This window comes from Panthera uncia, chromosome B1 (genome assembly GCF_023721935.1).
Source record: "Panthera uncia isolate 11264 chromosome B1, Puncia_PCG_1.0, whole genome shotgun sequence".
In the NCBI taxonomy this organism is placed as follows: Eukaryota; Metazoa; Chordata; class Mammalia; order Carnivora; family Felidae; genus Panthera; species Panthera uncia.
Window position 1 is genome coordinate 462,100 of NC_064811.1, and position 14,750 is coordinate 476,849.

Here is a 14,750-nt window from a genome sequence, read left to right on the forward strand (position 1 = left end):
TGGGGAGGGGGCAGGCAAGGAGGGAGGGGGACTGGGGGCGGGGGGGGGGGGGGGGGGGGGGGGGGGGGAGGGGGGCAGGGATTGGGGGGGGGACGGGGGGACGGAGAGGGAAGGGGATTGGGGCCAGGGTGGACGGGGGACTCTGCCCCAAAGCCAGGCCATTTCCAGGCATAAGTGTCATCTTGCAATTAAGACAAGACGAGGAGCAAACTAAACACATGGTAGATAAGCTGTCAAATATCTACTCCGCACGTATTGGGCGCACCGGTCGAGGGGGTTGGGAATAACACGCGACCCTACTGGGCGCGCCGGGTCCAGGGGGTTGGGAATAACACGCGACCCTACTGGGCGCGCCGGGTCGAGGGGGTTGGCAACCCTACTGGGCACACCGGGTCGAGGGGGTTGGGAATAACACGCAACCCTACTGGGCGCGCCGTGTCGAGGGGGTTGGGAATAACACGCAAATAGCCTTCACAGGCATATTTGAACAGAATACATTGTAAAAGCGGGGCTGGTGCTGCCACCTGAGAGGCCTGCTCTCACGGTTTCACACCCACCCCTGCACGGAAGCCCTGAAGTGCATTGAAGAGGTTTGTCCCACCTGTAGAGGTAAGAGCTCAGTCCAGAGATGGGCCTGAGGCCCGGTCTGCACTTGCAAATACGCGGGTTTCTGGGCACCTTACTACCACTGGTGCTCAAGGACCTTCCCTGGGGGCCGAGTGCCAGCCCCCCCTCGCCCCCTCCCCACAGCACATCCTGGGTGGTGTCCCCTCAGACAGGTGACCAGGCCTCCGGTGGCCGTGAGGGGGCCGCTCCGCACTGCCGTCCCGCATGACAGAGCCCCGTGGGGCAGATGGCTGCACACTGGAGGCGCCCGGCGCTGCCCCCCAGGCCGCGTGTGCGGGGCACGGCTGCCGTCTTGGTTCGCGGCAGGGATGGCACTATTATTCAGATATCTCATTTAGTTTTGCCTTTCCAGTGAAAATTATTCAACAATTTTTTTTATTATTAAGGTTTATTTATTTTTGAGAGAGAGAGAGACAGAGCGTGAGCAGGGGAGGGGCAGAGAGAGAGGGAGACACACAATGCGAAGCAGGCTCCAGGCTCTGAGCTGTCAGCCCAGAGCCCGACGCGGGGCTCGAACCCGGACCGTGAGATCACGACCCGAGCCGAGGTGGACGCTCAACCGATCGAGCCACCGATGTGCCCCGGAAGTTCTAAACACATCACACGATGCCATCCCAGGTCATCAGAAAAATGCTTTATTCAACGGCATTACTTCATTCCACGCAGACGCACGCACGAGCACGTTTGCTGCCTAACGCACACACGCCGGCGCCGAGGGGGCCCGGAGGGCCAGGCCGGGGACGGGAGCTCGTTCACCTTCCGTGCGGGACTCCCTCGAGGCCAGCAGACCCTGCGGGAGCATGGACAGCCGTGACCCAAGGTGGACACGCTCGGGACCGCCACTCACGTCTCAGCCACTCACCAAAGCGCCGCGGCACGACCGTCAGGAACGCGCAACGCGTCGCGTCTGCTTCTGCCACATGCACGCGTGCGGGAGAAGCAGCTGCTCTCAGAGCAGGGCACACTTGCCTGCGTGCTGTCTCTGCAGCAGCGCGGAGATGCTGATGGGCTGCCTGGGGGCCGCTGCCCGGGAGCCCCCCAGGCTGGGCGAGCCCCCTCTTCCTGCTCGGCCTGGGGCCTGGGGCGCGGGCGCCTGGGACAGCCCCTTGCCGGGGACAGGCAGCGGTGGGACCCTAGGAGTAAACCCAACAGACACAGAATCCTCAGCGACAGGGCCCCCCCGCCCCCCCCCCGGCCCCCCTCCCCCACCGCATCGGCCACGCCCCCTCGGAGCTTTCCAGTTCTTCGGTTTTAAAAAGCAAAGCATGAAGCGGTCTACACGACATAACCCTGCTCAGAACACACGCAGAGGGGTTTAAGAAGCAGTACACCAAGGTTAGCGGCATGAACTGCAGTGAGTCAGGTGGTGGACGCCTGGGGCGGGGACACTACCTGAGGGCCTGGGGCAGGTCCCTGTGACTTGGCGTCGGGCCGAAGGGCTGAGGGCCACGGTGGGCGACGCTGCCTGCGGTGGACAGGAGCAAAAGGTGAACACGCGCGGCTCAGGGAAGACAAACACAGAGGCACGTCCCTCTGCCCTCGGCTGTCCCCTGCCACGTCCCCGCCATCCCGCACCCACACCCTTCCCGACCGGGCGGACGCACCCACAGGACTGGAACGGAACTCCTGGGATCCAGTGCTGTGGCCCTCGTGCCCGGCAGCTGCCCCGGGCACACCCGGACCGGACCGCCAGCCCCGCAGAGCCTCAGCCCGACACCGAGCTCTGGGCCGCAGGCTGGGCTGGGGAGGGCACCTGGGATGCAGATGGCTCAAGAAATGTGCGGAGACCTGCTCTCTGCCCTACTCTGTCCCTGCTCCTGTCACTCAGAACCACTGGCAGGGAAAGGCACTTTCACCAGCTTCTGGCTCTGAGTCCCTTAGCCCCAGGACCGGCTCTGGTCTCCGCCCACACCGCCAGGCTCCCGAATTTCTGCTGACATCCTCCGTGCTAATAAGAAGCTTCTTTGAAAGACGTAAACAGCCCCTGGCACGCATTAGTCACAGCAGAGAGCAAATCTGAAGACTACTATTGTTTAATACCCGAATTCCTTTGCATCCAAATCTTGGAGAATTTTAACAGAAGAATGGCAGGGAGAGCAGGGAAGACAGCATTTAGGCTCCCCGTGTTCCCTTTCACACTGAAGAACCCGGATCAGAGAGGGGCAGCGGCTTTCCCAGGGCCGCAAGGCACCCAGCGGCCAACAGGGACCTTGTGTCTCTGCCCACCGGCCGTGCCGCAGCACAATGGCTGAGACCAGAGATGCAAAATGACTCGTTACTTATCTCCTGTATTTTAGGATGGTTTGGCACCACGGGGCCTTGCTTATTCTGGGAAGACCACCCCTCCCAGGGCTAGCTGACTCCCAAAGAGTAACGATTGGTCTGTGAGCTGGCCTTTGACATGAAATCTGAGTGCCCAGAGGTGCTCCCCATCACCTCCCCGCTCTGCCCTACCCCCACCCCCAAAACTGCTGAAATGATCCCAAGGAGCCAATCCCAAGCCGTCCTCACTGCCCACCACTCCTTCCCGTGAAGAGCAGCCTCCCTGCTCCCTCTGCCCGTGGGCCCCTGTGGGGCGTGCCCGCCTCCTGCTGCCGGGGCTGTGAGGAAAACCTTGTCTCCTGGTGGGCTGGCCACACATCTCATCAGACAAGTCCCGGGACATTTTAACCCCGGCGCAACACAAACGGTAATGGCAGGTTACGTGCTCAACGCGCTACAGCCCACGGAGACGGAGTCTTAGTCACTCTTTGCGGGACTCGGTGGCGATGACGGTTATCAACAGAGATGAGGGAACCGAGGCCCCCGGAGGTGAACTCACAGGGGTTTGGGGTTGACACCCCGCACGCGGCAGGTGGGAACCTCGTGACACACGGGGTCTGAGCGGGAACCCCGGCCACGCGGGAACTCCAGAGCAGGGCACGACCGAGCACTCGGGCGCTGGGGCGTATCCCCTGCTTCAGCCCCGCTGGGACCGGGCGCTCAGACCGAGGCTCCCCGACCGACAAGACGGGCAGCAAGTCAAGGCCCGTAGCTCCTGTTCCAGAAAGCCATGCCGTTCAATGAGGTTAGAAAGATTTCCGTTGGCAAACGAGAAATTTGCTGTTTAGAGAGGACAAGTTCCCTTATCCAGAATACGGAAAACCTCATCGGCCTGTGGCGGCAGACGGACGAGCCCGCGCTGTTTCCTGAACGAGGCACCAACGTGCCACCGAGGCAGGTGTTGGCGGGCGGTCGCTGAGGGGGAGGGGTCCCAGGCGGCAGGGAGCAGGGTGGCTGTGCCCGGGGTAGGGGGGAGCTCCCCACTCCGTCAAGCGTGCTCGTGGGGAAGGGGCCCAGGCCGCGCAGGAGCCAGGACCAGCTGGACACAGACGTGAACCCCGGCACGGCCAGCCCACGGGGGCAGCCGGCACCCACACGTGGACCGGGTGGTGGCACAGTGAGGTGGGGACAGCCGGGGGCGGGAGGTGCCAAGCCGGCTCCCGCACGAGAGACAAGATCGTCTTAAGATGACAAGGCCGGAGGGCTCCCCGCTCGAGGAGGAAACCAGGGCGGCCCAGGGCAGCATGACTCACGGCCGACTTCTCGCCAGGCGGCAGCAGGAACCTCCATGGGCTGGAAGCGGTGGCCCACGGAGCCACGTCCAGGGAAGCGAGCCTCCGAGATGCACACGAAGTGAAGCCACTCAGATGTGGACAGAGACCAGGAGAACCCACCGCCAGCTGCCCTGCCCTACGACGACAGCGCGCTTCAGGCCGAAGGGAAAGGAGAGCGGCCGGTAACGAAGCCCCGGAGGTGGTCAAGTAAAGGGTGTGTATGTGTGCCTTTGTCTCAAGACCTTCAAGATAAGGGAGTTTAAAATCACTCGCATGCTGCGTTCCTGGGTAACACCTGTGGATGCCGTATGCGTCCACACAGCACACGTGGTTATACGTCAACGGGACGGCACGCAGTGGGGGAGGGGTGTCGGGGGACAGTGTTGCTGAATCTCACCACAGTTAAGTCAGCTTTCACGTCAAGTACGTTACGATGGGTGCGCGGCCTAATTCCTAGGCAATCACAGAAAATAACAACACGTTGCCGGAATATCAGCCGCAGAATCGAACGTGTGTCGATTCAGTGGGCTCGGCCACCCTGACACAGCACCCCGGGCCAGAGCCGGGCTTTACCAGCGGACACGGTCCTGGAGGCTGGCATCCAGGAGGGCCTGTCCCCGGTTCCCCGCTGGCACCTTCTCTGTGTGCCCTCACCGACCTCTGGGGCGCGGAGCCAGTGAGAGCTCCCCGGTGTCTCCTTTCTTTGTTGCGGTTTTACGGTTTTGTTGACATAAATACAACGTGCTTTTTCCCCCTTCTTCTGGTGTCTCTTCTTATAAAGACACCAACTATATCAGACTGGGGTCCCACCCAAGGACCTCATTTACCTCTTAGAGGCTCAGTCTCCAAATAGTCATGTGGCAGGGGGTTAGGGCTTTAACGTGAATTTTGAGGGGAAACGATCCAGCCCATAGCAAAATCATACACTAAAAATATTTAATGCGAAAAAGGCAGTTAAGGAGATACAGACAACAAGTCCCAAGACATACATAAAATAATAGCAAAATGGCAGACATATATCCAAACATACTAATAACTGTGTTAGCTATCAGTGGACCAAGCAGTCCAGTCAAGAGGCAGGGATTTTAAGAATGAAACCAGGCAAGAAGGAAAATATCTCATACTGTCTGCAACAGGCACACTTTGCATTCAGACACAAATAGGCTGAATGTTTTAAAATCGGAAAAGATACACTATGCAAACCGTCACCAACCTAAAAATTAAATGAAGAAAATCCCACCATCAAACATAATTACTGAGGCAGGAACGTATCAGTAGAAATGAGACCTGTACACTGAAAACCACAAAAGATCCCTTGGGTAAATCAGAGATCCAAGAAGCGAGGAGACGTCACCAATGGATCCCGAGACTCAAAACTCTTAAGATATCAGTTCTCCCCCAAACTGATTTGCAGATGCAATGTAATTGCTATCAAAATCTTAGCAGGATTTTTTGGTAGAATTTGACAAATGGATCTTACGATTAATGTAAAAACGCAAAGGACCTAGAACAGCCAAGATTATTTGGGTAAATTAAGAACAAAGTCAGACGGCTCCCACTGATTTCAAAATTTACGGTAAAGCAAGAGTAAGAAGATGGTATTTTGGGGGCGCCTGGGTGGCTGAGTCAGTTGAGCATCCGACTTTGGCTCGGGTCATGATCTTGTGGTCCATGAGTTCGAGCCCCGCGTCGGGCTCTGTGCTGACAGCTGGGAAACTGGAGCCTGTTTCAGATCCTGTGTCTCCCTCTCTCTGCCCCTCCTCCGTTCACGCTCTCTCTCAAAAATAAACATTAAAAAAAACTTTTAAAAAAGATGGTATTTTTGAAATTTTTATTTAAGTAATCTCTATACCCTATACCCAACGTGGGGTCAAACTCATGACCGTGAGATCATGAGTCACATGCTCCACCAACTAAGCCAACCAGGCATCTCCAGGAACAGAGGAACATCTCTTAGTGGAAGAGAATACAAAGTGCAGAAGACTTTGACAGGACCAACCAATTAACTTCAATTTTGGACTTTTTATATGCAGAATTACAACTGACTTTTATGTATGGATCTTGTATCCTACAATCTTACCAACCTTGTTTATGATTCCTAGTATTCTTAAAGATCCCTCATGATTTTCTGCACACAAGGGCACACCGTCTACAATAAAGACACTCTACTCATTCTCACCCAATCGATGTGCCTTTCACTTCCTTCTCTGGCTTCCCTGCACTGGCTGGAGCCCTCAGTGGATGTCAGACAGGAGAGGGGCTGTGGACTGGGGGCATCTCACCATGTCCCCGGTCTCAGAGTACAGCATGATCCCTCTCAACAGTACCTGGTCAGCTCTGGGCTTTCTGCAGATGCCCTTTACCTGGCAAAGAGGTTGCCTTTTATTACGTTTCTTGAGAGTGAATGGTTGTAGAATTTTGTCAAATTATCTGTTGAAAAGCTCTAATGTTTTTTAGGTCCTTTATTTCTACTAGTATACTAATTAGTCGATCTTCAGATGTCAAATAACCTTGAATTCATAGGATAAATCCCACTTGGTGATGGCATACAATCCTTTTCCTAGCTTGCTAGATTTGATTGTCTCATATGTTTTTGAAGAATTTTGTATCCATATTCATAAGGAATACTGCTCAATTATTTTTCTTGTGCTGTCATTGACTTTAAGATATTGCTGACCTTATGAAAACTGGAAAGTGTTCAGTCCCCTCCTATTTTCTAAAAGAACTCATATAGGACATTAGCCCATTAAATGTCACATAAAATTCACCCATAAAGCTATTGGGAAAAGGGCTTTTCTTTATGGAAAGATATTAAAATTACTAATTCAACTTCTTGATGGAGGTCTATCCAGATTTACTATTTCTTCTTGAGGTAGTTTTGATAATGTCTTGATAGGAATTTATTCATTTCACATAAGTCACCTACTTTGGTAGTATAGAAGTATTCACAATATTCTTATAACCCTTTTAATATCTGTAGGGTGTATAGTGGTACTCCTGACACTGGTAATTTGTGCTTTCTTGGTCACTGTAGGTAAAAAGTTTACCAATTTTCATCATCTTTTCAAAGGACAAGCTTTAAGCTCCACTTACTTTTCTCTGAGAGTTTTCCATTTTATACATTTCAAATTTATTTCGTTGTAGTTAGCTCCCTAAGGTGGAAGCTCACTGGTTTTAGGCCTCCTTCCTTTCTCATGCATTTATTTTTTTTAATGTTTTTTTTTTAAACTTATTTTTGAGACAGACAGAGCAAGTGGGAGAGGGGCAGAGAGAGAGAGGGAGACACACAATCTGAAACAGGCTCCAGGCTCTGAGCTGTCAGCACAGAGCCTGACATGGGACTTGAACTCACGAACCGTGAGATCATGACCCAAGCCGAAGTCAGACGCTCAACTGACTGAGCCACCCAGGCGTCCCTCTCACACAAGCATTTAAAGCTATACATTTCCCTCTAAGCACTGCTTCACCTGCATCTTGTATATTTTGATATGTTGTATTTTCTTTCATTCATTTTCTGGTGTTACTAGCGATTTTTTTCTCCTTGATCCATTAAAGCTATAATTGTGTTAATACTTGTTTTATTATCAGATTTTCCTTCTGCTGACTTCCAATTTAATTCCACTGTAGTCTGAAAATACACTTCACGTGATCATGATCCCTTTAAAGGTGTTGGGACTTGTTTTGTATCCTGGTACGTGGCCTACCCTGCAGAGTCCCCCCTCTGCCCTGGCAAGGAACGCACGCCGTGCTGTCGTCAGGTGGGGGACAGTGCCGTTCACGTTACTGGAACGGGGAACTGAAATACCCCAATCTCAATTGTTGAATTAACCATCTCCGCTTTTGTCAGCTTTCACCTTATGTACTTTCCATTTTGGTGTGTCTACACTAAGAATTATTACGTCTTCCTGGTGTGTTGACCCTTTAATCATCGTGAAATGCCCTTCCTGGTCTCTGGTAATATTTATCTTAAAAAACCTGCTTTGTCTGATGTGAAAATAGCCTCCCTAGCTCTGCACTTGCTATACCTTTTCCCATAATTTTTCTGTCTCCTTGAATCTACAAGTGTGCCTTCTGTCAGGGTAGCTCTCGTGCCGTCTGACAATCTCTGCTCTTCCACTGGGGTGTTTAGTGCGTTCACATTTAATGTCGGCCCCGATGGATCAGACCTGTGTGTGGCCACGATGCTATGTTTCCTTTTACCTTCCTGCTCTAGCTGCCCCATCAACCTCTGAGAAGAGAGCACTGAGATCTCGAAGACCGAGTCTATTCCTTTCCCTCTCGTCTGCTTTTGCTCCGTTAATCGCCTCTGTTGTTGCGTGCGTACTGCTGAGACGTTGCTCGTCTCCAGAAACGTCCTTTGTCCAAAACCACTTTGTTCCTTATTCACACCGCAGCTCCAGCTCATCTGCTTACTGTCCACACGGTGCGGTTTCCACCCTGTCCTCCGCTTCCTTGTGCTGCTGGATTACAGGCCTCCGGCGGACAGCGCGTGGCTACAGCTTCTCCACCCGGTCTGACAAGCTCTGCCTTTTCATCGGTCTTTAGTGTTCGTGATGAAGGGAAGCATTGATAGGATCTGGTTTGTACCTATTCTGCTATTTATCGTCTACGGTCTCATGTGTCTTTTCCCTTCTAGTCTGCCTTGCCTTCTTTTGTGGCAAACAAATGCCTTTTAATGCGATATTTGAATTCCTCTAGACTTAACTGTATCTTTGAAGTCATGTTTGTCTGTGTTTACTTGAAACAAGTCGACTTCCAGGTAAGGCTGACTTCATTCTGCTGGGCTGTGTCACCTCTGCTCCGACGCGGCCCCGTCCCCCGCTCTGCGCGTACCGCCCCAGGTGCTGGTTTGCTGTGTTACACTTGCCACTTCTACCACCTCAGGTCTGCAAAGTACCAGAGAATGAGACCCTGTTCCCTCCAGTCCCGTCAGTGTGTATCCTCCGCTCGGTGCCTCCCACTGGATTTCCTGTAGGGCAGGCCTGCTAGTGACCCTTGTTTGAGTTACTCTGTAATGTGTTTATTTTGTCTCAACTCGATATTTTTAATGTTTATTTGAGAGAGAGTGAGCGTGGGGGAGGGGCACAGAGAGAGAGAGAATCCCAAGCAGGCTTCAAGCTGTCAGCGCAGAGCCCGATGTGGGCCTCAATCTCAGGAACCGTGAGATCATGACCTGAGCCAAAATCAACAGTCAGAAGCTTCACCAACTGGGCCACCAGGCACCTCTGTTTTGTCTAAACTTTTAAAGGAGAATTCTATTAGATACAGAATTCTTGGCTGACCCAGGCCTGGGGGGGTCTCTCAGCCTCTGTTAGAATTGAAGGTCTAGAACTCTTAAAACTGCTGAAGACAGAAAAGACAAGGAAAGTGACTGAGACACAGCGGCCGTATGAGATGCGGGGTATCCTCACAGGGGACTCTGAGCCCGAGAGCAAACAAGGCTTCTCAACGGTCAAGGGGCAGAACCATCCTGACGCTGAGCTGCCTGCAGGCTGTGCTGGTGCTGTGAGCACCCCTGTCCTTTGTGGGGGGGCTGGGGCGCCATGCCTGCAACATGCTCTCAGTGGTTCAAAGAAACACGGACTATAAAGGGTAGGCAGCAAATGTGGCAAAATCTTAACAGTCGGGGAATCTGGGTAAGGGGAACAGGGAGTTTCTCATACTTTTCTTACCATTTTTCTGTGTGTTATTTCAGAAATATTTTCAAAACAAATTATAAAAATACCAGGTTGGGACACTCATATTACAATATATCTCAAAATACACTGTAAGGATTTTGGAGAAAGATAAATATTAAGAACTAGAATAAAATGATATAGGTTTGGAAAAAATCTGTCCAAACAGAAATCTGGAAACAAACAAAAATTAACAGATGTGAGAACATAAAAATGTTAAGCATTTATGGCACAAAAACAGACAGATCAATGGAACAGAACAGAGAACCCAGAAATGGACCCACAAACGTATGGCAAGCTAATCTTGGACGAAGCAGGAAAGACTATCCAATGGAATAAAGACAGTGTCTTCAGCAAGTGGTGCTGGGAAAACTGGACAGCAACATGCAGAAGAATGAACCTGGACCACTTTCTTACACCAGACACAAAAAGAAACTCAAAATGGATGAAAGACCTCAAAGTAGGACAGGAAGCCATCAAAATCCTTGAGGAGAAAGCAGGCAAAAGCCTCTTTGATCTCGGCTGCATCAACTTCTTACTCAACACGTCTCCAGAGGCAAGGGAAACAGAAGCAAAAATGAACTACTGGGACCTCATCAAGATAAAAAGCTTCTGCACAGCGAAGGAAACAATCAGCAAAACTAAAAGGCAACTGACAGAATGGGAGAAGATATTCGCAAACAACATATCAGATAAATGGTTAGGATCCAAAATCTACAAAGAACTTATCAAACTCAACACCCCAAAACCAAATAACCCAGTGAAGAAATGGGCCAAAGACATGAACAGACACTTCTCCAAAGAAGACATCCAGATGGCCAACAGACACATGAAAAGATGCTCAACATCACTCATCATCAGGGAAATACAAATCGAAACCACAATGAGATACCACCTCACACCCGTCAGAATGGCTCACATTCACAACTCAGGCAACAACAGATGTTGTGAGGATGCGGAGAGAGAGGATCTCTTTTGCACTGTTGGTGGGAATGCAAGCTGGTGCAGCCGCTCTGGAAAACGGCACGGAGGTTCCTTAGAAAATTAAAAATACAACTACCCTACGACCCAGAAATTGCACTACTAGGCACTTATCCAAGGGATACAGGTGTGTGTTTTGAAGGGACACATGCACCCCCATTTTTATAGCAGCACTATCGACAACAGCCAAAGTATGGAAAGAGCCCAAATGTCCGTCGATGGATGAATGAATAAAGAAGATGTGGTATACACACACACACACACACACACACACACACACACACACACACAATGGAGTTTTACTTGGCAATCAAAAATCTTGCCATTTGCAACTACGTGGATGGAACTGGAGGGTATTATGCTAAGTGAAATTAGTCAGAGAAAGACAAATATCCTAGGACTTCACTCGTGAGGAATTTAAGATACAGAACAGATGAACATAAGGGAAGGGAAGCAAAAATAATATAAAAACAGGGATGGGGACAAAACATAAGAGACTTAGAGAACAGAGTTGCTGGAGGGGTTGTGGGAGGGGAGATGGGCTAACTGGGCAAGGGCATTAAGAGGACACCTGCTGGGATGAGCACTGGGTGTCATATGTAGGGGATGAATCAGCAGAATCTACTGAATTCATTATTGCACTGTATGCTAACTAACTTGGATGTAAATTTTAAAAAATAATTAAAAAGTGTTAACCATCTAAAATTAAAAAAAATCAAATATAAAATTAAACAGCAAATTGGATAAAAGATGGATATCCTTCATCTTGAGGATTTCATACACGTGAAGGACAAAAGGGAAAAAGAGAATTCACAGTCAAAAACAAGAAATGACTAAAATGAGGACACTCAGGATCAGTCACAGCATGAGGACCTGTCCCTTCCAGGCGCACGGGGCAGGACACGCACGAGGCAGGCCCCCCTCCCCCGTGTCACTTCTCGATTCTGATCGATACATCTGGAAGCATTTAGGATGTTCACTGTGTTCCCTTCTGGAAACATGCGCCAGGGAGAGGACCCAGTGAGGTCCGGGGTCCCACAAGCCCCCGCCCGGACAGTGAGGGGCAAGAGGAGGGAAGGGCGCAGCCAGGCTGGGCGGGCAGACCCCAGGCTTCTGTACGGAAGGGAAGCAGGGCAGGGAGCTCCCATTCTTGCGGCCTCCACGCCTGAGTCCTGTGAAGGCAGATGTGACCCCCACAACCACGTGGGAACAGCGCACATGCCAGGGCCTCCAGGACCTGCCCTGCTCCCCACAAAGGTGAGTGGCGAGGCAAGAGCCGGCACCTACGGGGACCGTGACCTCGGACACCACGGAAACACGGCATCAACGTGTGTCACAAGTTCTCACTGGGGTGTGACAAGGAGCTCCATCCAGGGGAACTGGCTCAACTGGGAAACTCCATCCATGGCGGTGGGGGGTGGGGGGTGGGGGGAGGGAGAGGGGAGCCGCATCGCGAGCTGGATTCTCTAGAAGCTGGCACAACAGGCCTGAGGGGGGCAGTGTGGGGGCTAAGGGCAGGGAAGGGGGACAAGAGGCTGTGAGCAGGGTGGACCCCCAGGATGGGGTGCCGCTCAGGCGCGAAAGTGCCGCGGAGAGGCCCCCGGAGCGGGTGCTGGGGCCCCAAGGCCACTCGGCTGCGTGGGAGGCAGCAAGAGGCGCCAGATGCGACCACGAAGCCTGCCTGTGGGCCCTCCTCCGAGGCAGTTGCTAGAATATCCCCTCCAGCAAGAAGCAAAGGTGAGGCGGAGAGCAGAGAAGCAAACGGGGTCACACATCACGGATGTGAGGGTCTCCCTCACGGGCCTAAGCTCAGGGGCTTGCTGAGGGCATGAAGGCGACGGGGGGGGGGGGGGGGGGGGGGGGGCTCACCCTGCTCCCACTGGGAAGGGGCCTGAGCCTGCGGTGGGCACGGGCACTTGCTCCGGAAACCCACTCGTGACTCCCACACCCACCAGGAAGGGACCATCTCGCCGAGACGGAGACATCTTGCTGGGACAAGAGTACTCGTGAAGGGTCCCCAACGGGCCCAGCAGCCACACCGTTTTGGGGAACAGGTCACTGCCCACGCTGACTTCGTGGCAGGACAGCGCTGCCCTGGGTGGGTTCCACTGGGTTCCCTTCTGTGGCAGACAGTTCCGTGGCATGTCCGTTTGGGGCAGGGGACAGGGACCCCCATCCATTTGGGGCAGGGGACAGGGACCCCCGCTTACCCATGCGTCCATCATGAGGCGGGCTGATCAGAGAGATTCTTGCCGGGCCAGCCGTGACCTCAGACTAAGCGTGTAGAAAGAAAACAAGTCAGTTCCTGGAGCTGCCCGATTCGAGGGCCAGACCCACCCCATTTACCGCGAACCACCGGCTCCAGGCCCACAAGGGCAGGGCGCCCCCGCCCTCCGCTCCCCGGCCCCAGGGGGCTCGCAGCAGCGGGGGCGGGGGGGGGGGTTGCTGCACCAAGTGCTTCCAAGAATCTCAGAAGAGAAGAAACGTCAAGTCCTTGGCTGAGGTCAGAAATGTTGAAATCCCACACAGATCCTCATTTTGGGCTCATGATCTCGTCACCCTGCGCTCCGGTGTGGACGGGGTGTTCTCGCTCGCAGGGAGCCAGCTCTGGCCGCCCCGGTTGTGTTCCCCAGGGGCGGCCCCCCTCCCCGATCCCCTGAGGATGGCACGCTGGCACTGTCACTAGTGATGGGGGGCCTCCTCCGACCACAGAGGCGATGCCAGGCGTGCAGGCCAAGCGCTCCCTTCGCTGCCATGGCCGTCCGGGTCTCACTCCCGTGGCCCCCGACAAGCCCGGCTCCCGCCGGTCTGTCTCCAGACCCGGCCACCATCCCCTGTGCCCATCTTCCCAGTTCCCACCCCGGCACACCCACCCCTGCGGCCCCCTGCAGGGTCCCCTCTGCGACCCCAGCCCCTGGCTCACGCCCACCAGCAAGCCTCAACCACAGAAGGACCAGCGCGCTTAGGTGGAGACGCTGCCCCGCCTGGAGGGCGTGTCCATCAACTGCCTGCTCACGCCCCCGACAGCTTCTGGGTGAAGCGTCCCTCCCGGCCACGCGTGACAGTGGTGGGCTCGGCAGCTGTCCTCCCAGGGGCTAGAGCTCTGGTCCCACCACACTTGGTCCTTCCCATCGGCCCGTCCCCCCCCCCCCACCCCGGGGCGCCCCCTCCACAGCCACGGGCCGAGTCGGGGGTGCGCAGATGTCCCGTGCGCCCCTGCCGCCGGCCCTCTGCACCTGCTCCTCTCACGGTCCCGACCCGCACCTCCGTCCGGCCTGCTCTGCACATCGTTGCCACATGTGCCCCCTGCACGCCAGCTCTCAACAGCGGGCAGAGCGTTCGCAACTCCAACAGGAGAACTCGTCACAGCGCGACGGCGAAAGTCACTCCGCTGAGTTAGAATCGGTAACTGGTCTCTTCTCACCTTGGCTTCTACCAGCTAGGGTTTCTATTTGCTGGGTCAGCTCTCAAGGCTCCTGGGTCAGGGAGGATCCAGTAACAGGTGAAGAAAAAGGACCCGGACACACGGCCGGCCGGCCGGGCTGTGCAGGCACAGGGCTGAGCACGGGCTGCGGCTGGCGCCCCGGGTCCCGGTGAGGACCCGTGCTCCGGAGCACGACCGGGAGCCTCGGCCTAGGACGGATGCTCGCGAGGGTCCCGCTGAGCAGAGCAGGGCAGACCCACCCCAGGCGGCACAAGGAAGCTGAGACGCCCCACGGAGGCGGACCACGCCAGGCTGCACTTTGCGGTGTGGACCACAGAGACCCCAAGTGGCAGATGTCTGCGAGGAGGGGTGTGTTCCACGTGCTGCAGGCGCTCCCACGGGGGCTCCCACGGGGGCTCCCACGGGCACTTCCATAAGCGCTCCCAC

General features: G+C 54.2%; 1 protein-coding gene across 1 annotated transcript in view; it reads right to left on the reverse strand.

Moving 5' to 3' along the window:
- Positions 1 to 1,024: 1,024 nt before the first annotated feature.
- RNF212 (ring finger protein 212) overlaps positions 1,025 to 14,750 on the reverse strand; it is a 37,758-nt gene continuing 24,032 nt past the window's right edge. The window contains exons 9-12 of the mRNA XM_049630129.1: positions 13,090 to 13,153; positions 2,020 to 2,092; positions 1,597 to 1,760; positions 1,025 to 1,417 (exon numbers count right to left, since the gene is read on the reverse strand). Of these exons, the coding sequence (XP_049486086.1) occupies positions 1,380 to 1,417; positions 1,597 to 1,760; positions 2,020 to 2,092; positions 13,090 to 13,153 (339 nt within the window). The 3' untranslated portion in view covers positions 1,025 to 1,379. The remainder of the gene's footprint in view (positions 1,418 to 1,596; positions 1,761 to 2,019; positions 2,093 to 13,089; positions 13,154 to 14,750) is intronic.